Source organism: Marmota flaviventris, chromosome 13 (assembly GCF_047511675.1).
Source record: "Marmota flaviventris isolate mMarFla1 chromosome 13, mMarFla1.hap1, whole genome shotgun sequence".
NCBI classification, from domain to species: Eukaryota; Metazoa; Chordata; class Mammalia; order Rodentia; family Sciuridae; genus Marmota; species Marmota flaviventris.
In genome coordinates, this window is record NC_092510.1 from 70,058,329 (window position 1) to 70,082,398 (window position 24,070).

Sequence of the window (24,070 nt, forward strand, 5' to 3'; positions counted from 1 at the left end):
GCCCTTTGGACTGAACTTTTGCCGAAGGTTCTGATTGGCAGGCAGCACCTGGCATTCTTGGCTGGCTGACAGCAATCAGCTGTTCTCAAGCCTCAGGCAGAGGTGATCGAGGCACAGGCGGCCCTGTTGTTCGGCTTGAGCACTTTCTTAGACTCCCTCGGGCATTTGAGACCCCTGTTCTTATGGACCCTGTAATCTGCCTTATATTCATAAAGAGTTGTCTGTGTGTTTCATCTTCTTTATAACACAATGAACCCCCTAAGGACAAGGGCCAAGTTTGGTTAACCTGGGTCTCCTCTACCATACCCAACACACATCCCAGTGGAAAGAAGGGACTTGAGATCAGTGGAATGAATTACATTGATTCGGGGACCAAATTCTTTGGCTTGAGATGGCTGCAGACCCTTCAAACTGGAGTCTGAACTACTGGGACTGGATTTGAAAAATGCAGAGACTGGGGTCCCATAAACCATGGTTAGTACGAAGTCTATAGAAAGGGTAAGGACTTCAGAGAAGGGACCTCAAGCACAGAACAAAGCCTTGATGTCACAGGTCATGGATAGGAGCTCTATGGAGCATATCTTGGGGCCAGCCCTGGAAGCTATTCTTAATATCTTGTGCTGTAGTTGTAGTTGTTATTGTTTATTTCAGCATAATAGGATTGGAATCTTTCCTTCCTTCTCCAGTCACAGACACATGAAATCAAATCTCAGTCTCCCAGGGTGGCAAACAGCAGCTCTGGGAGTCTTCAGTGCGAATTTTTCAAGCACTGTAGTTGCCGTGGGTTTTGTTTTTGGCACTTGTGGTATCGAACATTCCCAGAAGTTAAAGAAAATTAGTTGGTGTGCAATGACATTTGATGAATCATTTGATAGTAAAAAGGAAAAAAATCCAGATTTTGAATTCACATTCCACAATTTTGTTGAATTATGCCTAGGTGGCTGTCAAGAAAATATAAAAACAAAACAAAACAATAACAAACCAACCAACCAGATTCAAGGCATTTGTAATAACCAACAAATCTAAGGAGAAGAAAACAACCTCATATTGAATGGCCAGGGGACACTAAAGCCCACGGATCTTAAAATCTGTGAGCTGGACAGCCTAACAGACTTCTAGTCCAGCTCCTGGGCACTTTGTGTGACTTAACAGCAGGCGGCACCAGGAGTATGTGTCATTGTGTAGGTCTTAGTTGTCAAATCTACAGGCCCTTTTCAGCCTCTTTTGATTATCTTGGCTTTTTCGGACTTTAATATGGTTGATCGTGTACTTTTTCATGATAAATAGATAACATAAATTTACCATGTTTGAACCACTTTAAATTGTACAATTTTAGGGGCATTTCATCACACCCATTAATCAGTCTCTCTATCCCCTCCTCCCTCCAGTCCCTGACAATCACCAGTCTGCTTTTGATCTCTGTAGCTTTTCTGTTCTGGACATTTTAAATGGGATCATATGGCATGTGGCCTTTTGTGTCCAACTTCTTTCAGTCAGCATGATGTGTTCAAGATCAGTCTGTGTTGTAACATGCATTGGTACTTCATTCTTTTTAATGGCTGAATCATATTCCATTGTATGTCTATTGTTTCTTGCCTAGTGGGAACTTCCACCAGAATGTAAGCTCCACCAGGGTATTGTTTTTCTGTTTTGTTCTTGATGTATCCCAAGACCTAGAACAGTTCCTGGCACAAAGATTTTTGGATTCTGTATTTTCATATGAAAAGAGTAAGCATAAGGTTTTCAAGGTGCATCAACGCTTAACCCCTTAATTTTTTACAGGTACAAAAACTGAGACTTGGAGAAGGAAGGGATGTGACTTGGGTCACTTGTCCAACTGGTAACAGAGCAGGAAATTGAAGGTCTTTTGTCTCCCTGTAAAGTACTCTGTCTCTCACCCAGGTGGAGATAGGATGTTCAGCAATATCATTTGCCTTCCATGTCTGAGGCTGCATAAGGGACCCCAGCAAACCAGCTCTGGTGAGGTGTGGCCTTGCAGGTAGCATCTGTGTTAGTGTCAGCCCTGTCCTACATTCTCTCCAGAGCTCATTGTCCATCTTATAAAGTGTATGACTGGTTTGGCCAATATCCCATCTTTTACTTGGAGTAACCTGGGCCCCACCCTCTGTGATCACTAGCAAGAGAAAGACACAGCCTGGGTCCCTGTTGAAGCTTATTATTCTTGTGGCCGCCTCATGGTTCCCAGAGGGCCACATGGAGGCCATCTGTACTGAGCTAGATAAGAGACTAAGCCCTTTCTCAGAGATGTCTAATCCTGTTAGGCAGATGTGAAATCTGAGGGGCATGACGATTATCTGGACTAGGGTTCCCAAGAGCTTTGTATCATGTGAACTCAAGATGATTTGGGGTGATATACAAATGAATGGGGTTTTGTTTGTTTGTTTGTTTAAATTGTTGTATATTTATTTTAATGTGTATTAGGGTGAAAAATACCCAGAATGATGAAACCTGTGGTTTAATGAATATTATTATCTAAATCTTTTTCATGCAGAACTGTGGATGTGACACATGTGTGGTAGCCCGGTAATTTGCTGACATGATAAGTCATGAAGGCAGTTTGAGGTCAGCTGGCATGGGGGAATGTTACCACAGGGTGATGGTGATCCAGGGTATTTTCCCATGAACTACCTCCTGTGTCACCTGATACAAGGTGAGATGGCAGAGGATGCTAATGCCCGAGCTCCTTCATATGACCTTAGGAAACCAGCTGGGAGCCACTCTTTTCTTTGATCGATGATAATAAACCTGCTTTTAGTCATTTTAAGTCCTTTTATATATATGTTTAAGAAAGAAAGAAATAAAAAGAAAAAAGGCAGGTGGGAGTGGGATCCTGTTAGAGAATGAGGCTTTCCCATGTTTATTATGAAGACGCCACAGTGAAACTCTACATCATGTTCAACCACAAGAATAGGATCCTAGTTAGAATAAATTATACCCCATGTATGCATAATATGTCAAAATACACTCTATTGTCATGTATATGTACAAAGAACAAATAAATAGATAAAAGAACAAATAAAAATTTTAAAAAAAATTTAAAAAGAGAAAAAAATGGAGAAGACATTGGATGATATATAGTGCTATTCCAAAATAAGAAATGAAGTGATTCCACTTAGTTCTTCCTTGTCTTCTTTTATGGCCACAGGTTAAAGGACATGTAAAGGCATCACATATCAGGTCCTGTGTTGTAGTGAAAGATTGACTGGAATCCCTGCACAAGAGAGAAATTTGAAACTCCTTCATGGAGTCCTACTTGCAATTGTGCTTTAAGGAGTAATCACATGGTATATTAGAGAAGTCCCCTCTCATTTTTCAGTATTGTCATTTTTCTAATGAAATATCATCTTAATCTGAATTCTTTTTAAGGAATTTATGCAAATCTGAGACACTAGCCCGCTCTCTCTCACTGAACTCTGATCACTGTAATGAACCAAGGCAACATCAAATGATTGAGATTAGAAATACAAATGTGAGCTTCCCTGAAATATTTGTCAATAATTTTTTCTTTGTGCTCAGAAAGTTCTAGAATTAAAGCTATCATTGTTCTGGTGTTCTGTTCTTTCCACTGCATATTAGACATTCATAGCCTGCCATTTTAAATTCAACAAGTATCTATCCCTGAAGGGATTGTAAATCAGGTACTCTAATCCACTCAAGGAGTTTACAATCTAGGGGGCAGAAAACAAGACCTGAATCCAAATGAAGTTAGAAAACACAAGTCAAAGCACAGGGAAGATGGTCATAGGCTGGATGGAGGAGTAAGATACTACACAGCAGCACTGTGACGGGGGACCTTGGGGGAACATGGTACGCTAGTTGCCAGGAACCTGTCTTGGATGGGGTGGCGCTCTAGCTGGGTGTTGATGGTTAGATAGGATTTGAGTAAGTCTCCAAGACTGGGGAGATCATGAACAAAGACACAAGGAGGGGCTATGTAAGGGTATTTTTAGGAACCAAAACAGTATTGAAACAGAGAATTACATGGTAGGAAGAGGATGAGTCTTTAGGGTCCCCTTGACTATTCAAAGTTCTTTAATCTATCCAAACCTCAGTTTCTTTGCCCTCAAAATGGAGTTATGACTTCCCAACATGAAGTGTTGTCATGAGGAGTAAATAGTTGAAATTTTCCAAATTGGTCAGGAGAACAGTCTTTTGGGGTAGCAGTGGGAGATGGAATTGGATATCCTGGAAGAGATTGGATTCTAGGTATGGGGAGCCTTGGAGGATTTGAGGAGGGGAGTGACAAGGTAATAGCATTTTAGAATCAGCAAATGTTCAGTGAAGATAAAAGAGATAACCAGAAGTTTGATGACGTGTATAAACCTATGCTTAATTAGGGGCAGAACCAGAGAGGACCCCAGATGTCTTGATCCTAGCTCAGTGTTCTTTTCAGCTTCCCTAGGTTTTCCCTAGATGCTAGAAATTCAAATTCTTGGACCCCACCTGAGACCTACTGAATTAGAAATTCCAGACCCTGGTGATCTGTGTCTGAACCAGTCCTCCAGGTGCTCTAAATGACAGGAAGGAAGGAAGGAAGGGAGGGAGGGAGGGAGGGAGGGAGGGAAGGAAGGAAGGAAGGAAGGAGTGGGGGAAGGGACAGACAGGTGAAGTTGAGCACCATGCAAAAAATACTTTTTATCTATCAGCAATTAATTTCTGTTTCTCTTTCCCCATAACCCCTGGCAATCACTAATCAATTTTCTATCTCTGTAGATTTGTCTGTTATAGAATTCTCATACAAATGGAATCATGAAATATTTGAACGTTTATGTCTGGAGTCTTTTTCTTAACATGTTTTCAAGGCTCTTCCGTGATAGACCATCTGTCAGAATCAAATTCTTTTTATAAAAAATAATTATTTTATTTTATTTATTTTTATGCAGTGATAAGGATTGAACCTGGGCTGGGCTGTAGCTCAGAGGTAGTGCCCGCCTCACATGTGTGAGGCGCTGGGTTCGATCCTCACCACATAAAAATAAAAAAAGATATTGTATCCAACTACAACTAAAAAAAAAAAAGTATTGAACCCAGTGCTTCACACATGCTAGGCAAGTGCTCTGCCACTGAGCTGCAGCCCCAGCCTTAGGATCAAATTCCTTTTTATGGTAGAGAGAAACTTCTATTGTCAAACTTTTGCCCTAAACAAATTGAGTCACATACCTGAGTTCACACTACCTCAGAAAAAGAGGTTATACTTTGTTACTCACATTTGCATAGGACTCTATAGTTTTCAAAGCATTGTCACAACAGAATGGAATGTAAGGCTTACAGCCATCCTGGCACACAGTCAACAGGGATTATTATTATTATTGTTTTTGTGGATGAGGGAAAAAAAAAACAGAGAGGGGATGTTCTCTGCTGGTCATGTACTACCATTTCTGTTCATGGAAGTGTGAATAGGAACTTGATGGGTAGGCAATGGGGGTTGGGGACTAGGCAGAGGAAATTGCATCTGCAAAGATGTAAGGGCATGAGAAATCAAGGCCTACCTGGGGAACACAGGCAATCAGTTGCTCTGAAGGGTAAAGTGAGAGAGATGAAATGGACAGGTAGGCAGGGACCAAATCACAAAAGGCTTTGATTGTGACTCCAAGACGGAGAGACAGGGAATGGAATGGAAAGGTCAGTCCAGCTGCAGCACAAACTGAACTAATCTCATTTTGAATCTCATTTCTTCCCCTTTCTTTCTGTGTACTCTTAACCAAATCATTTAACTTCTTCATGCCTCAGTTTCCTTCTTTTATGAATGAGGATTGTTATAAGCATTAAATAGTATCTGTGAAGTGCTTAGCTCAGTGACCGGCACATAGTAAATGGTAGTATTGTTAATGTAGTTGTGTTATTCACATTATTGTAGGACTTTATTCTAAAAAAAACAAAACAAAACAAAAACCAATGGGGGATTTTGAAAATAAAAGTGTTGGGCTGTGGGGGCAGCTCAGTGGTAGCAGTGGTAGAGCACTTATCCAGCATGCAAGAGGCTCCTGGTTTGATTCCCAGAATTGCAAAATAAATTTTTTAAATGAATTAATGATAATAAAAGTGTCATGATTAGAATTGTATGTTATCTTACTTTGGCAGTCACATAGAGGATAGATTGTTGGAAGGTAAAGCTGTGGAGACTGGCTGGGAAGTTATTATAATTTTTCAGATGGAATGAAAGTTTGCACTACAGCAGTAGTATTGAGAAAGGAGAGAGGGTGAGAATTAAGGTAACTGTGAACAAAGCTTCAGGACCTAGAGACTGGACCAATGCGAGGTATAAAACAAGGAGTTAAGGATGATTCCCCAATTTTTTACTTGGGTAATTAGAGAGTTAAAGGATGGTCTTTTTAAACAACATGTTCCACCTTAGAGGAAAGCATTGGAGGAATAGAGCCAAGAAAGATGGTGAATTCTGTTTTAGATGAAATAGCTCCTTTGTTTATTGGACCTCTTGGTAGATATACTAAAGAGGCAATTGGTTCTCAAAGCAGCAGGAATTGTGGGAATAAGTGGGATTGCCCATCGAGAGGAGCAAGCCCCAAACTTTGCTGTTCACTAGAATTACTTGGGGTGTGGGGGGGCGTCTTTAAAACTACCAATGTCTGGCTTTCATCCTCAAAAGTTCTAATTTAATTGATCTGGCGTGTAACCTGGGAGCTTTAAAAGCTCCCCAGGTGATTCTAATATGCAGTGAAGTTTGGGAAACCATGGGTTTAGAAGTAACAGTTACTATATTTTTTCTGATGAGAAGGGAGGATGGGAACCAAACTTTGGAATTCAAGATAGCGGGGAGTTTGCAAGAAGGCTTGAGTAAGTTGTAGCCTGAGACTGGACAGGTGTCACAGGAGCCAAGGAGGAAAGTTGAAAAGTTGTATGTAACATTTTTATTTATGTTAGTTTAAGAGAAAGTGCTAGTTTGTAGTTTATTTCTCCCCAAAGGCTTAATATTTGTCATATATTCTGATTTTCCTATTTGTATTTTCTTCTTGTGCCAACAGTCAATTTATATATCTTTTATATATTGGACCTCATGTATTGTGGAATGGTTGATATTTCACTTTTCTGTCTATTACTATTGTATTAACACCATCCTATTTGTGTCTCATTTATTCATTTATCATTTATTCACATTAGCAAACACTTTATTGAATTTATTGAATGTCTATTTTATGTTAGAGCTAGAGACACAAACATGACTAAGACAAAAACCCTGCCTTCAAGTTATTTATGATCTGGCCCCAACCAGCTCATAACATGGATTCATCTCTCCTAAATCATTCTTTAGTTTGGAAAACATGTTGGGTCTAGTCCTCATCCAATCTTGATTGTCCCCTATAGGGTCTCTGACAAGCAGATCTTTTTGTATTCTTATGTACTTTGGTGATGAAAAGCAGGGTAGCCCAGTGCAGTTTTGTTGGTTTGTTTGTTTTTGAAAATTTTTTAAATACACTTTTTTGTTGTTATAGATGTACACAATACCTTTATTTTATTTATTTATGTGGTGCTGAGGTTCGAACCCAGTGCCTCACACATGCTAGGCAAGTGCTCTACCACTGAGCCACAGCCCCCCCCCCAGTGTAGTTTTAAGAAACCTAATTATGAAAAATTCTTTACAAGATGGGCAAAAAGGGTAAGTGTTCAAGCTGAGTAACATACACGGAGATTCTGTCTACTTTTATGTATGTTTAAAAATTTCCCTAAGAAAAATTTAAAAGCTCTTTAGATTGAGTCAATATTTTTCTTCTTGAGCTTGAATGAATTGTTACTTTTAGACCATACAGAACAAGTCCAGGCTTCTTATACACAGAAAGTCTACTCCAGTACTTTTGCTTGTTCCTAAAGTCTCCTAAGCCTCCTAAACAAATTTGCTAAGATTATTCATGATCTCCAATATTTCAAAATTGAGTCCTTCTTATATATATATGTGTGTGTGTGTGTGTGTGTGAACACACATACACACGAAACAGCAGAATGCATTACAATTCTTATTACCCATATAAAGCACAATTTTTCATGTCTCTGGTTGTATACATCAAAATTGAGTCCTGTATACAGTCATGCTAATTGCAGGTATTTATAGGGTTTAAGTACTGCCCGAGCTGTAAATCTCTCCAATTTCTTGTTCATTTGCATTGCACTGGCCAGCAACTCTAATGTGATGAATAAAGTAATTTTGTTTTCTCCATTTAGTGGAATGTTTCTATTTTTCTTTCTAAAATAGCATTAAATCACCTGGTATTTCTGTATTTATTTATTTATTTTATTAAACAAGAAAATGAGGTTACATCTAACAAATTATTTCCAGCTTCTTATGATGTAATTATTTACCTTATTCATTTTTTCTCCTTATTAGATAAAATATATAATACTTTTCCTTAAATTTAACTTTTTAAAAACTTTTTTTAAAGGACAAATCCAACTTGATTATAGTATATAATCCTTATAATATGTTGCTGCTGGATTTTGCTGGCAGTTACTTTTCATTAAAAAAAGATTATTAAGGGAAAACTTAAATGTACACAAAAGCAGAGAGAATGGTAAAATTAACTTTGTGTATTTATCTCACAAATTCATGAATTATTAAAATTTTCTGGCTAGGTTCTTATTTCATAATTTTATGAGTAGCTCATTAGTGAAATTGACCTACATTTCCTTTTTTAAAGTATAATCTTTGTCAGATTTTAAATTCAAGGTTATTTTTGCATCATTAAAAGAACTTGGCCAGCTACTGTCATTTTCTCTGTTAAGAGATGTTATCTATTAATTTTGAGGAGAGGTTTTGATAAATATACTACCACATCAGGTTCTATGTGGGGTTTTTTCCTTCTCATAGGATTTTTTAAATTTTATTTTCCTTTTTTATTCTGCAGATATAGATTTACCTATAGTTTTAACTTTGCTGTTTTTGTTCTGATCCTTTGTTTTTGATAACAAAGACATTGAACTACCTCAGTTTCAGTTGATCAGGCTGAAGTTGATCAGCCTTTGGGTAGCTGAAGGTTAAAGTAATTTGTGGAAACAACAGAATAAGTGAGTCAGATACGCTGACCACCTTGCCAGGACCTCTTGCCACTGGGCAGTGAATAGTTTAGTGACTGGCCCTTCCTGGTGCCATTCTCATTCTTGAACACCTGCACTGAGTGTTTTTCAGTGAATTGGATGTTTTACGTAACAAATGGTGTCTTCAGCACATCCAGGAAAGACTAACATCAACTTCTTTATCCTGCATGTCCCCAGAGGCTGTCAGGATATTTCATTGGTAAGAATCCTATTTTTTTTATCTCCCTCTATGGGACTTAGATTCTTCTTTAAGATTTCACATGGAATCTCACATGTCCTCCACTATGTCCAAGGAACTGGTCTAGGGGTGTTTTAGTCAACTTTTTCACTACTGTGACTAAAAGGACCCAACCAGAATAACAGGAGGAAAAGTTTATTTGAGGGCTCACAGTTTCAGAGATCTTAGTCCATAGAAGGCCAGCTCCATTCCTTGGGGCTCAAAGTGAGGTAGAGCACCATGGAGGAAGAGTGTGGCAAAGCGAAGCAGCTCACATGATGATCAAAAGAGCAGAGAGACTCCTCTTGCTGGATACAAAATATATACTCCAAAGCCACACCTACAAAGAACCAACTCCCCCAGCCACACCCTACCTTTGTGGGACACCTCACATCCAAACCATAAGTAGGGGAATCCCTTGATAAGTAAGAATGCACTTCCATCCCAAAGGGTTAATATGGAACTCTTGGGAGAGCACCATTCTATGAAGTTGATCTTGTTACCCAGAATTTGTTCTGCTGAAATTGAAAGATTTATCAGCTGGGCATGGTGGCACATGCTTGTAATCCCAGCAGCTCATGAGGCTGGAGAATCATGAATTTGAAGCCAGCCTCAGCAACTTATCAGGGCCCTATACAACTCAGCAAGACCTTGTCTCTAAATAAAATACACAAAAGGACTTGGGATGTGGCTCAGTGGTTAAGTGACCCTGGGTCCAATCCCTGGTACCAAAAGAAAAGAAAGACTTACCAGGCTGACTGGAAATAGACATCTTCCAAAGTCACCCAATAACTCAGCTAATCTAAATTATTTGTGAATAACAAGTATAGTGTTCTCCCCTGCCCTTGTGGTGTCAGGGATTGAACCTAGGGTCTTGGATATGTGAGGCAAGCACATCCTCAAAACAAGTGTGATATTCTAATATTTTCCTTTTTCCCTAATGTTTGTTTTTACTCATTACTCATTTTATTGAGAATAACTTGTATCATTGGTCTATTGATTTTGTCAATCTCACATTATTCACATTGTCTCTATTAAGTGAAATTTGATTCTAATTTTCTGCTTTTATTTAAATATTGTTCATTCATTCATTTACTTATTCAACAACATAAATCAAGTTTTATTATGTTTCACACCCTGAGAAATAATAAATGGGGATAAGACATGGTTTCTATGCTCAAATTGCTGATAATTAAGAGGAAAGAAGAAATAGTTAAAAAGGGGGGAAAAAAAAACCTAAGCTAACAAAAGAGGTTGAAAAATCACAGAATGACTCTTAGGGATGTCTTTCACTGATGTGTCATATATCATTTATAAAGATTTTATGCTTTTCAAAGAGAAAAATAATGAGCTTGAGTCTATATCTACATAACATGCTGCAAAACATATGAAATGTAATCTTTTCTTTTTTAAACAATCATTTTTTTTTTCTAAAATAAGTTTTAAGGGTGATTCTTTTTTTGTACTCCTGGGGATTAACCCAGGGTCTCATGCATGCTAGGCAAAGGATAATTCTTTAATCTTTGAAATTTAAGAACTTGAGTAAGAGCCTTCCTTGGAGCATATCTGAGAATTGCTTTTTGGTTCTTCATATTTGAAAACAGAGGTGTTTTTCAGCTCAAGAAATTTTACTACTACTTTCATTATAATTTTATGCATTCCTTTTTAATTTTTCTCTGCTAGTCCCTATTATTTGTAAACTGGATATTCTTAGTCTAATTCTAGGTCTGACAGTTTCACTTGAATTGCTTTCCAGTTTTATTTTAAAATTCCAATTTCGTGTAAATGGTTTTGGGCACTTCAGTTTCTCTTCTATCCTTCACTGCCTCCCTCCTTGTTTTTCATTTCTCAATAGCTTGTTTAGTTACCTGAAAATCTCCATCACTTCTTTTATCCCTCTTGAAGCTTTATCTCTTTAATTATCTATTTGCTTTTGAGATAACTATCACCCTGTCATACTGAGTTATCTTATCCACTTGCAAAATATGTTGCAAGGGTTTGCCTTTTCATATTCACTTTGTTCCCGAAGCATGTTCAGTTTGGGAGTTGTGCCTTTTGAGGGATTTTGCTAAGTTGATATGTGCCCAAGCAGGGTGATCTAAAGTGTCACTGTATTGTGAAGAACTATTAGAGGAACTGAGGATGTTTAGTCTTGGGTAGAGGAGACTTAAAGACAACAAGGTTTCCATGTTCAAATCCAGAAAGTCTAGTGTACTGAGGAGGTAGCTGATTTATTCTGGGGGCAGTGGTTAGAGTGGTCAGAGGACAACACTACTGCTGAGGACCAGAGCTTTGGGTAATGACACTTTCTGTTAACAAGATGGGTCCAACAGTGAATGACAGAACCATTAGAGACTAGATGACATCTTGGCAGTGAGATTGTAGAGAAGATTCAAATATTTGGGGGATTATCCAGTCTCTTACTTTGTTCCATTAGCCCTGCAATCCAGAGGCTAATATTAAAGCCATTAGCAGGTCATTCTCTTGACTTGAAAAATCCTCTGCTCAGACCTTGCTGAGTCAAGGAGCACTTTTAATGCTTCGTTGATGTAGCCATTTCTTTGGTCTTTGGGGAAATCCTTGGATGAAGGCATGTGCTTACCCACAATCCAAATTAATTATTTTAATTAGAGTCATATATGCTTATAGAAATCAGTTAGCTAAATTGTATTTGGCAGCAGTTTCTTAATAATCCCCTGTAAGTAACCATTGCAATTTTGATGACTTTCAAAAGGAATGGAAAGGCTTGCTGACCTTCAGTACTTGTGGACATGTCTGAGATCCCTGACAACACTGCAGCCATTCAGAGACTGAAACAATTTAGAGGTCAGAAATTCTGCATCTTCCAGTGCTGTGGTTACCTCAGGACTTTCAAATACTCTAGGGGTTTTAATTCAAGACAGAAGGCAACACATACCATCTTGCCTGGCTCTGAGATCTAATGGAGCCCTCAAATTGCATGAATAGAAGGAACTGCAAAATTCTTCTAGTCCATGTACTCCATAGAAGGTCCCTCTACTCCACTGTAGTATCCCATCTGCTTCCCCCATGCAGGGTTATTCAGTCTCTGCTTCAGTACCCTCAGTGACTGGGATCTTAACAATTCTTGAGAAGACCCATTGCACCCTTGGATTACAAAGAACCCTACAGAGGTCTTGATTTAAACTGAGCTAAAGGCTGCCAATCTGTGACATTCCCCATTAATCCTGGTTCTGCATCCCAGAAGCATATGGATTGTGTTCTCACACCATGGCTTTTAAGCTGTTTGTGAACCATAACCATACAGGTCATCCCCAAATTTTGTCTAATAAGCATTCTGTGATTTTTCAGTGAGTCCTCATATAATTTGGTTTTAAGCTTCTTTGCCATCTTAGATTCCTGAAAGTATGATACTCAGAAGAAGACAAAGTTAATATCCATATCCTAAAACTGCCACCTAACTTGATTCTATAGAAGGACTGACTGAGGCAACTGATATTTGAAACAAAGTGTCCTGTGAACTTTGCTAGACATTTATTCTGTCCTCAGTGATTAGTCCTTATCTTGTCAGAAAACCAAACATACATTCTTGATCATACTCCATGTTAAGTCTCACAGAAATATATGACTCTGTGTCATTGGCAAAGGAATCTTAAATAATTCTTATTTATAAAAGAGCATTTACAAATCAGTAATGAGAAGGCCAACATTTCAGTAAGAATATAAGGGGAGGGGCTGGGGTTGTGGCTCAGTGGTAGAGCACTCACCTACCATGCGTGAGGCACTGGGTTCAATCCTCAGCACCACATAAAAATAAAATAAAGATATTGCATCCACCTATAACTAAAAAATAAATATTTAAAAAAAAGAATATAAGGGGAAACCAGAAATAGAAAAATAATAAAAAATAAATATAAATGGCTAGAACATATAAAAAATGTTGAGATATACTAGTAAACAAATAACTTCAAATCAAAACTATAAGGAGCTCTGACCTGGAAATATGTCCATAATGTACTCACAGGTTTAAAAAATACTAAGTGAGACCACTGAGTGTAACATTATATAATTTTTATGGAAATAGCATTTTAATATTTGTAATATTGGCCTCTATAAACTTAGGGCAAAGTTAATATGAATTCGTACCAAATTATTAACTGTGTTTACCTCTGAAGGGATGGATTGGATGTTTGAAATAAAATTCTTATTTCACCTAATTTTTAATGTGATGGAATTATGTGTGATTTTTACTTTTGTTTTATATAAATATGTATACTTACGTATATATACATATATATTTTAAATTAATGATAGATTCTACTTTCCATACCATTAGCAAATATTTTTCAAATTATAACATCCAGTTTTTATGAAAATGTGGATATTTGCTTTAATTTCTGTGTTTCTTAAAATATTAAATATTCAAGTTAATAATTAGACACCACTTTCCAACCTCTTGGCAATATTTTTTAAATGATAATATTCAGTGTTTATAAAGTCCTCTCGTGGAAAGAAAGCAAATTGTTGCTTTCTTGGAAGCAATTTGATAACATATATCCAAAATTTGAAAAAATGAATATATATTTATATCCAATAATTTTACTTCTATGTATTTATCCTAAGAAAATACCTGATAAGTGGCCATTGGTCATGAATAAGGATGTTTGTTGTAAAGCTTTTATAAGAGTGAAATACTGGAAACATAAATTTCTGATGATATATTTATTGAATAAATTATGATATAAGAGAAAATAAACTATATAGCCATTTTAAATGATGGTGTAAATGCTTAAATATTAATATGTAATGATATTTATGAAACTATAAGTGGGAAAGTATAATATCATTTTTCTTTTCAGTGCTGGGATCAAACCCAGGGCTTTACCAGTGAATTATGCCCCTTTTCTTCACTTTATTTAAAAAATACACACATTTTCTGCTGAGCTTGATGGCACATACCTGTAATCCGAGCAGCTCAGGAGGCTGAGGCAGGAGGATCATGAGTTCAAAGCCAGCCTCACAACTTAGTGAAGCCCTAAGCAATTTGGCAAGACCCTGACTCTAAATAAAATATTTTTTAAAAAGGTCTGGGGATGTGGCTCAGTGGTTAAGTGCCTCTGAGTTCAATCCCTGGTACCCCCCCCAAAAAAAATACACACATTCTCTAAACGTAGAAAAAGAATGAAAAATTAATAATCAGTAACTCTAGGATACAAGATTATAGAAGATTTTATTTTCCATTACGTTTTTATGTTTTATTATAAGCATATGTTACTTCAGTTTTAAAAACATGAGCTAAGGGCTGGGGATATGGCTCAAGCGGTAGCGCACTCACCAGCACCACATACAAACAAAGATGTTGTGTCCTCCAAAAACTAAAAAATAAATATTAAAAAAAAATAAAATAAAAACATGAGCTAAATAATTTTAAAAGTTAAAAAACAAAATAGTACTAAGGCTTTTAATAAAAATCAGTGGCCTTAACCTTAGAAGCAACCTCTTTCAACTCTTCTAGCTTTTTCCCCTGGAATTTTCTTCCATATTTCTGAGAAATATGCTTATATTACTGTTTCCTAAATTTATTAATTCAGAACATCATCTAATCATTATGGTAGATAAGGATTTAGCTCTTATGCCACTACACTAATATTCATTACCATATCTTCCCAATATTATTATATCACTTTTTTTGAGAAATCACTTTTCAGTGTCTATTATTATGGAAATGCAAATGTTCATGGCTGAACCAAGTAGGGAACTATATAATTTTATTTTCTTTCTTGCACCGCTTTTTATATTTCCTAGATTTCATAATTTCCTATGTTTTTTATTTGCTTAGTCTTCCATGTATTTACTGCAAATTCTTCCCACACATTCCAACAGCCTCTCACATTTTCTACACAAACAAGTTAGATAATACAACCATTCCTATTTCTGTTTCCTAAAAGATCTCTGTCTTCATGCACCAGTCTCTACAGTTTGCTCTTTAGGTCTTTTTTGCAGGTGTTTCTGTGATGCATCCCTTCAGAGTTATCACAGATGCTCCTTTTGCCTCTTCTCTGTATTTCAACACCAATTTCCTAGAATTCATTGTTCTTTATTTACTTACTTACTTGTTTGCAGAAACACATCCCTCTAGTATCATCCTCAGAAAGGGTATGTGAGAGAGAAATTTTTTGAGATCTGAACATGTACTTGATTGTGAATTTGGATATAGAATTCTAGATTGAAAATATTTTCCTTCAGAAATTTGAAGGCATAACCTCAATGTCTTTTCAGCTTCCATTTTTGTTACTAAGTGCAATGCCATTTTTACTATCAATTGTTTGTGATCACCGCCCCCCTGGAAATTTGTAAGGTATTTTTTGTTTCTAGTTTTTGAAATGTTATAATTTGTTCCTTGGTGTGGGTATTTTTTCATTCGCAGTTCTGGGCAATTAGTAAATAATCTGAAAATAGATTCTTCAGGGAAATTTTGTTGAATGATTGGAGAATTTTCTTACCTCTTTTTTCTTTATTTTCTACTTCTAGAACTTCTATTACATGAATATTGTACTTTCTGGATAGATAGTATACACTTATTGGATTGTATGTTTTCTCTGTCATTTACATTTGACTATTCTCTGCAATATTTCATTGGCTACATTGTTCAAAATTTTAATTGAATTCTTTAATTCCAGCTCTTATTTATAATTTGTAAGTATTTATTTTGTTCTCTGATAATTTACTTTAAAAAAAGACACTTTATGGACGTAACATCTTTCTGAGGAGGTAAACTATAGAAAATTTTTTTTTTGAGAGAGAGAGAGAAAATTTTTTAATATTTATTTTTTAGTTTTTCGGCGGACACAACATCCCTGTTTGTATGTGGTGCTGAGGATCAAACCTGGGCCGCACACATGCCAGGCGAGTGCGCTACCGCTCGAGCCACATCCCCAGCCCAATCGATAATTTTTTTTCTTTTGTTTCCTGTATTGTCTCTGTTACTTCTGAATTCTTCTATTTGTTTACATCTGTTTTTCATAATGCAGTCTTTCCTTCATTGCCCATTCATAGGTAATAGTAAAGTAGTAAAAACAAAGAATTGGAAGCTTCGGGCAATGGGTCAGACCCATGGACAAATAGGCTTCAATGCATGATGATTTGCAATAAGTTGCCTCATCACTAGGGAAATACTGAAGGTGTCATTATCTAAAGGCCTTTTCTCTGTGCGTTTCAGTTCTCCAGAGGTTTCTGTAATCTCTTGTTTGGGATATAAAGTCCTAGCTGCTCTTATTCTGGGAACTGTGCAAAGAAAGACGTCATTCAGCAAAAAGAGTTTTATTTAATCCTTCTATTTTCATTCTGGCACCTGCTATTGTGCCTGGTTGCTCAAGATAAGGATTTAGGATAAAGAAAGAGATATACTGAGTCTCAAAGGAAACATCCATGAGCCACTGAAATGCAGAAAGCATTCTGGAACAGTTGTAACTCCTGATAGACATGCCCTGGGGCCACCCCCTTGTAAACTGAGGGAAACTGGCACGCTTAGAGAAATCCTGTACGTAGATGTGAGGCTTTACTCTGGCTCTACCTCCAGTTTGGCCCCCAACTACTGCCCCTCTATAAATATTGGAGCTCCTATGCAAGGAGGGACTTCTCACTCTCCAGATAGCCTGCATTTCCCCTTGCATGTCTGTCTACTTCCTGTGCATTTGTCTAATGTGCTGAGATTCTTTTTCATCACGTATGACAAGAACCCCACTGGTCCGGAGTCGAATTTCCCTTTCCTTCAGGGATCTCCTAGGACCCTTCTCCAGAGACATCTCTTCTCCCATGACATCCCCAATCCTTTTTTGTTTAATTTTTTCAGCAAATAAGTCTCTTGTCTCCAGTAGGATGGGAGAGAGATAGTGGTCTGGGTAGGCAGTGGAATGGAGATGGGACAATTGCTGCTTGTGGAGACTTTTACCCCAGCCTTTTGCCTCCTTCCTGCTTTCTCCTGTACCTACTGCCTCTAATTTCTGAGGCATTGGGAGAATCTGCTCATTTTTCATGAGCATCCCCCTGGGAATGCACGTAGGTCTCTGTTACCTCTCTTCCAAACACTTCCTACCTTCCAAACATCATTGACATCTCTCATCTGTTGTCTTCTCTCCTCTACTCATTATTCTAGAGATTTATGGTTTTTATTTCTTTGCTATAATATATAGAGTTTGGGAAGAAGAGATTAATACATTGTTTTCATTTGCCATGTCTAACCAGAAATCTACTCTCTCATATTACTTTTTTATATTTGGCAGTCAGGTGTTGGGAGCTGGTGATAGTGGGGATTGAACCCAGGGTCTTATCCAGGCTAGGTCAGTGCTCTACCACTGAGTTATATCCTCAGCCCTTTTGAGACAGTGTCTCACTTTAAGTTGGCCAGGCTGGCCTCAAACTTTTGATTCTCCGCCTCAGCCTCTCAAGTATCTTGGAATGCAGGAGTGTGCTAACTCCCCTGACCTACACATTTTAAAAAGTGAGATGCCTAGAACTGAAGATAGTGTTCAGGTCTGATGTCCCCATTATAGAATAAAACTAGATACATCCCTTGATCTAAGTGTAATTTATTTTTGGTTGCAGCCTATGTTTCTGTTAGCCTTTTGCCCCTGAATTTGTATTTGGCTTCCATTTGACTGAACAGTGTACAACTCCAGGTTTTCAAAGTGATCAGGTTAGGTGTCCTGTGATCATTTTTGTGTACCTTTGTCAGTCCTCTCTTCTTATATCCCTGGGATAGATCCCACAGTTACTTTCTTGATTGCTGCTAGATTTTTGCTAATTTTAAAGGATATTTTTGTATGCATAGATAAGAGTGCATTTTTACCACACCATACTGTTTTTGTCAAAATTGGTATGAGTGTTACACTGGCTCCTTAAAAAGGATTTGGAAAGTTTCCTTCTTTATGCTCTTGAACAGTTGAAATATCATTGGGGAAAAATTAACTAAGCTGGCTAAATGCAATGTGGTATCCTGGATTTGATCCTGGAATGAAAAAGGAATATTAGTGGAAAAAACTGGTGATATTTGATTATAGTCTATAGTTTGGTTTAATAGTATTGTGCTAATAATGTTAATTTGTTAATTTTGAAAAAAGCATAATGCTTATGTAAGATGTTAACAGTAGGGAAAACCAAATGAAGAGCATCTGGTAACTTTTTTTTATTATTATCTTTGTAACCTGATTATACATCTACAGTTATTCCTAAGTGAAAACTTTATTTGAAACAAAACAAGAACAAATCACTAGGGTGACCTGCATCTTATGAATGTGTAGGACTTCACCTTTAAGCCAGACTGTGAATGGCTTTTTTTGGTAAGAAGAGGGGTGAAGCATTTTAACAAATTTCTCTTCTACAATAATTATAGCTTTTCTGTATCTTCCAGGGTCATCTTAGATCATTTATGTTTTCCTTTGGAAACTATCCATGTCATCAGGGTCTTCAAGTGTATTCATGTAGTGTTAAGCAACATAATATCTTATAATTCTTATTTTTTAATTGTTCTGTATCTATGTTTATTTCCAAATGTCTTATCTTATTTTGTGTGGGTATTTATTGAGCTATGGGATTAATTTGGTGAGTTGAGACCAATTTTTTTTAAATATCTATTTTTTTAGTAATAAGTGGACAAAATGTCTTTACTTTATGTGGTGCTGAGGATCGAACCCAGTGCCTCACACATGCTAGGCGAGTGCTCTGCCTCTAAGCCACAACCCCAGCCTGAGACCAATATTTTTTAAAGTGAATAGACTATAATAAAAAAAATCAATATATATTGATTTGTGGAACATTAATCATATATATATATATATATATATATATATATATATATATATATATATATATAGTGTGTGTATATATATATATATTGTGTATATATATATATATATATATATATATGTATTTCTTCCTTTGTTAACCTGAAAATATCTATCAAATCATAAATGCATGCAACTTTTGACCTAGCAATTTAATATTTGGGAACCTATCCAGGTATATAATTGTAAACATGCAGAAATGATATATGTACCACATAACTCATTGTAATATTATTTATAATAGGGAAAGATTGGTAATAACCCAAATGTCTACCAATAGGACTCTTTTTTAAATTACAGTACATTCATACAATGGAATACTCAGTAGTTGCAAAAAGAATGAGGAAGGAATCTATGCACTGATGTGGAAAGATATCAAGGATGTATAGTCTAAGGAGAAAACAAACCCTGGTGCAGAACAGTGTGTGATGTACTGCCCTTTGTGTTGAGGAAATAGAAAAATCTGTATTTGTGTTTATTTGCATAGACATGAAGAAACTCTGGGAGGACAGATAGCAGGAGAACAGTGTGGGCAGGGGAGCTGGGTGGATGGCAAGTCAAGAACTTTCACTGTATACATATTTTTTACTATGATAAGGATACTTAACAAAAGATCTACCCTCTTCACAAACATTTAAGTAGACAACAAGTAGCTACATCTTTTTTTAAAGGCTAGAGTTGAATTATACATATGAACAACCTCTTCAAAAATGAAATATAAAATATTGAGCCAAAGAAGCAGCACTTGGAAGAATATGCCCAGCGTGATTGAGAATGCTCCCAGGTTCCTGCAGTTCCTGACGCAGGCTACACTGAACTGTGTTGTCCAGGGATGCACACATAGTTGGGGGAGAAAAGACAGTGTCACATAGTCATGAAGTTTGAGAAGCCTTATCTATTGCACTGTCTCACTCTTGTGTGACAGATACAAAGCTATTCTGTTGACCAAAGATTGGCCTCTTCAGGGCAGAGATAGCTAAGTGTTTACTTTGCAGGCATTGAGCTTTATGTTGATTTCAGATAGAAGGAGAACACTAGATATTTGCTCAGCATGTCTTCAAATGGGCAAATACAGGAAGTATCATACCTTACAGCATTTTGGTTAGCTTCTTAAGAACGCTCTTCTTCTTTTTAGGTAAATGGAAGAGCTGGAGACCAGTTTATTCCAGACTCGGAAAGCACACAGAATAGAACAAATGGTAGCGAGATGGCTTCGACGCTCCCGGGACAGCTCAGCCCGGTAAGGCTCCCACTCCCCAGTGAGCAGATTTTTATCTGTCAGGATTTGGTATCCCTGTGGGAGGAGGTTTTGCCAGTCCTGGCAGCACCTGGAGATCGCAGTCCCTGCTTTGCTTTGTTCTTACACCATATGGGAGGGAGAAGTGTACACAGTTCAGTGATTTGGCTGGGATGCCTTTCCCTGTACCCCCACCCCAACATACACCCACACGCACAGTCACATTCACCTCAAACTCACACACATATTTAAAGAAACAGACACAGTCACACAAATGCTCTTGCATACTCATACACATGTACATATGCACTTTGTGGAATACATGCTCATATTCTCTCTCTCTCTTTCTCTTTCTCTCTCTCTCTCTCTCTCTCTCTCTCTCTCTCTCTCTGTCTCTCTCTCTCTGTCTCTCTCTCTCTCTCTCTCTCACACACACACACACACACCCCTTGTCTTGGTATTTGATATGTGAGCCAAGCAACCTGCTGTTTATATTCTTTCCCTATCTTTGTTTCCTGCAGCTGTTCCTTCCTTGTAGTCCTTATTTCATTCTTAACAAAATAAAATGAAATCAAATACAGATCTGATTTGACTGCTACAAGAGAACTTTAAAATATGTTCTGTTTTAAAGTGTTCGTTTTCCATCTCAGATTTCCCGTCTGGCCCTGCCACAGAGATGAAATATCACATGTCAGGTGTTTCTGAGACACACATTCTTCCAAAGGAAATGGAAACAGCTGTTCTGCTGTCCAGTAAGAAGCTTTGCTCACTGGGCAAGTTCCCCAATCCTCACACGTTGAGCTGAGATAAGGCTATAGAATTAGTACCATTTTACAGATAAACACCTGAGGTTCAGAGAGTAATTTCTTTAGGACCATTCCTGCTCAGAAATCTTTGGTGAGTCCCCATTTCTTATAGAATGAAGTCTAAATGGTTTAGACTTCCAGTTTCTCTGTGGTTGACCCACAGTCCCTCAAGCTATTTATCTTACTACTCGCCTTCATTCATATTATGCAAAAATGAACTATTCACTGTTCACTACTACAGCCACTGTCTCTTCCCCTTTGCCCCTTGAACCTGGGCTCCTATACCAGGCCCCTTCTCTCATCTGCATATGTCCAGAACCCACCCATGGTTAAGGCTGCCTGAAGTACTGGGTCTTCCATGAAGTGTTACCCAGTCCACACTCAGAATGAACCCTCCCACGGGACCCCGTGGTATTTGAATTATAGCCACAGCATTGTGCTCCTCCTGGTGTGTTCAACTTCTTTGAACACATTCATTTTCCTTCTTCTAGACCATCCTTCCACAAGGTCCTGGAAAGTATTAGCCTCATCTCTGTAGCCCAGAAGTGACTGAGTTGTACAAGCATTAGAGGTGATCAGGTAGTGCTCAGTGAATGAATGGGAAACTACAAAGCATCTTGTTTCCCAGTATTCTGCAGAACTTAGTCCTGTGAGGTGCTGCTCCACTAAAAACGATCCTGTGACGAGAAGTGTTTGGGAAATTATGTTACCTATGTCCTATCTAATCATGTACCTTGTTAGTTCATTATACATATTATGCACATGGTATCAATTAAACCTTTAAAAAGTTCTGCAGAAAAGATACCCATTTAATTGGATGTTGCCTAACTATTTGACCTTGGAACCTGTTAACATCTTACTTCTCTCACAGGATGTACATGAGAGATAATATTGACCTCTAGCAAGCTTCCCCCCCCCCCCATATCCTCTTTGAGGTACATTTCACATACCATAAAATTCAACCAAATATACAACTAAGTAGTTTTTAGTACATATATATATATTTTAGAACACAATCTGATTTTAGAACATTTTTAATACTCCAAAAAGAAACACTATACCCACTGTCATTTCCCATTTATTCCTTCCCTAGTCCTAGGTTCCCACTAAAGTACTTTTGGTGCTATAGATTTGCTTATTCTGGATATTTCACATAAATGGAATCTTAAAATAGAGTATCACTTGGGTCTGGCTTCTTCCACTCAGCATAATGTATTCAAGATTCATCCATGTTGTAGCAAAAATCACTATTTCATTTATTTTTATTGTTAAATAATATTCCATTATGGAATGTTTTCTTTATTCATTTTTCAGTTGATATATCATAAACATTTGGGTTGATAAATACTCTCAAAAATATATAGCATGTGTATATACACACATGCATGATATGTATTTATATGACAGAAACATTTTGGGTTGTTTCCACTTTTTGACTATTAGGAATAATGCTGCTATGAACATTTGTGTAAAAGGTTTCATGCAAACTTATGTTTTCAGTTCTTTTGGGTATATACTTAAGGAATGGACTAGCTGGGTCACATGGTAACTCTATGTTTAATTTTTGAAGGAACTGCCAGACTGTTTTCTAAAGCAGCTGCACAATTTTACACTTCTGCCAGCTTTCTATGAGGGTTCCAGTGTCTCTACGTCTTTGCTAACACTTGCTATAATCTGTCTTTGTTATTGTAGGCATTCTAGTGGGAATGAAGTGGTATTTCATGGTTTTGACCTGCTTTTCCCTGATGGCTAATGACATTGAACATCTTTTCACATGCCTAGGGAGTTTTGTTTTTAAGTGCTTGAGAAAGAAAAGAGAGAAGTTCCTCATAGCACCCATGGAAGACAGCATTTTTGCATCTGTGTTTCCAGAGTGAATCACATGTAGGCTTGTTTAAACAGTTTTTCATCTCTGATTCTGAAACCTGGATATAGGCTGGGTTCTTGTTCTCCTCTGATTACTTTTAAAATGATCAAGAATTAAAAACCCTAAGTTTGGGGTAAATACTTTTTCCAGGAGTAAAGTAAAAGGTACCACTTACCATCCAGTTGCTTAATCAGGAATCCTGAGAATCGTACTGAATGCCCTATATCTGGCCCACCAGCAGCTCCTGTTGATTTGCCTTCAAACGTAGCTCAGATCTTTCTGTCCCTGGGAACACTGCCATGGTCATTTATTCTTTCTCTGTCCCAGCTAATTCTCCACTCTATAGACTTTTCAAAATGCAAATGGCTCTTGTCCTTGAGCTAGCCCCCAATTCCATCACCCCCCTCCCCAAACTACTCAGTGGTTCTCCTTCCATTGTGCCACGGCCTATAGGTCTCTTCCTAATCTGCTCCAGCCTAACTCTCCAACCTCACCTTGTTCCTCTTGCAACCTTGGTTAACATTTTCCATTATTATATTCCCTCTACATTCCTGGAACCAATCAAGCTCTTTCCATTTTACTCACTATTAAGTTGACCTAGAAAGTTCTTTCTTCTCTTCCTTTTACAGCTGGTCCTTATTCTTCAGATTGTTTAAACATCACCTTCTTTACAAGGTCTTTCCTGATTATCTAAGGCACGGTGGGTCCATCCTGTTTCCTCCACTCACCACACTTGGTAATAACATCGACATTTATCTCAAATCTCTCTGTCCCTGGGAACACTGCCATGGTCATTTATTCTTTATCTGTCCCAGCTAATTCTCCACTCTATAGACTCACCATTTACCTATTTATCTCCCTCACCTACTTATTGTGTGACCTTTCTCCCATGACCCGACTGTCACATGTGAGACCACGGACCATGACTGTCTTGTTTTACAAAGTATTCTCAGCTGTGGCAGAGTGCTTACTATGTAGTAAATGTTCAATAAATTTATACTGATAAAGAGCTTTCATAGTATAGGACTGTATTATTTATTTAATATATTTGAAATT

General features: G+C 37.5%; 1 protein-coding gene across 1 annotated transcript in view; it reads left to right on the forward strand.

Moving 5' to 3' along the window:
• Nucleotides 1-24,070, forward strand: part of Frmpd1 (FERM and PDZ domain containing 1) — a 169,551-nt gene that overhangs the window by 100,471 nt on the left and 45,010 nt on the right. Inside the window, exon 2 of the mRNA XM_071600458.1 lies at nucleotides 20,240-20,344. Coding sequence (XP_071456559.1) covers nucleotides 20,244-20,344 — 101 coding nt within the window. The 5' untranslated portion in view covers nucleotides 20,240-20,243. The remainder of the gene's footprint in view (nucleotides 1-20,239; nucleotides 20,345-24,070) is intronic.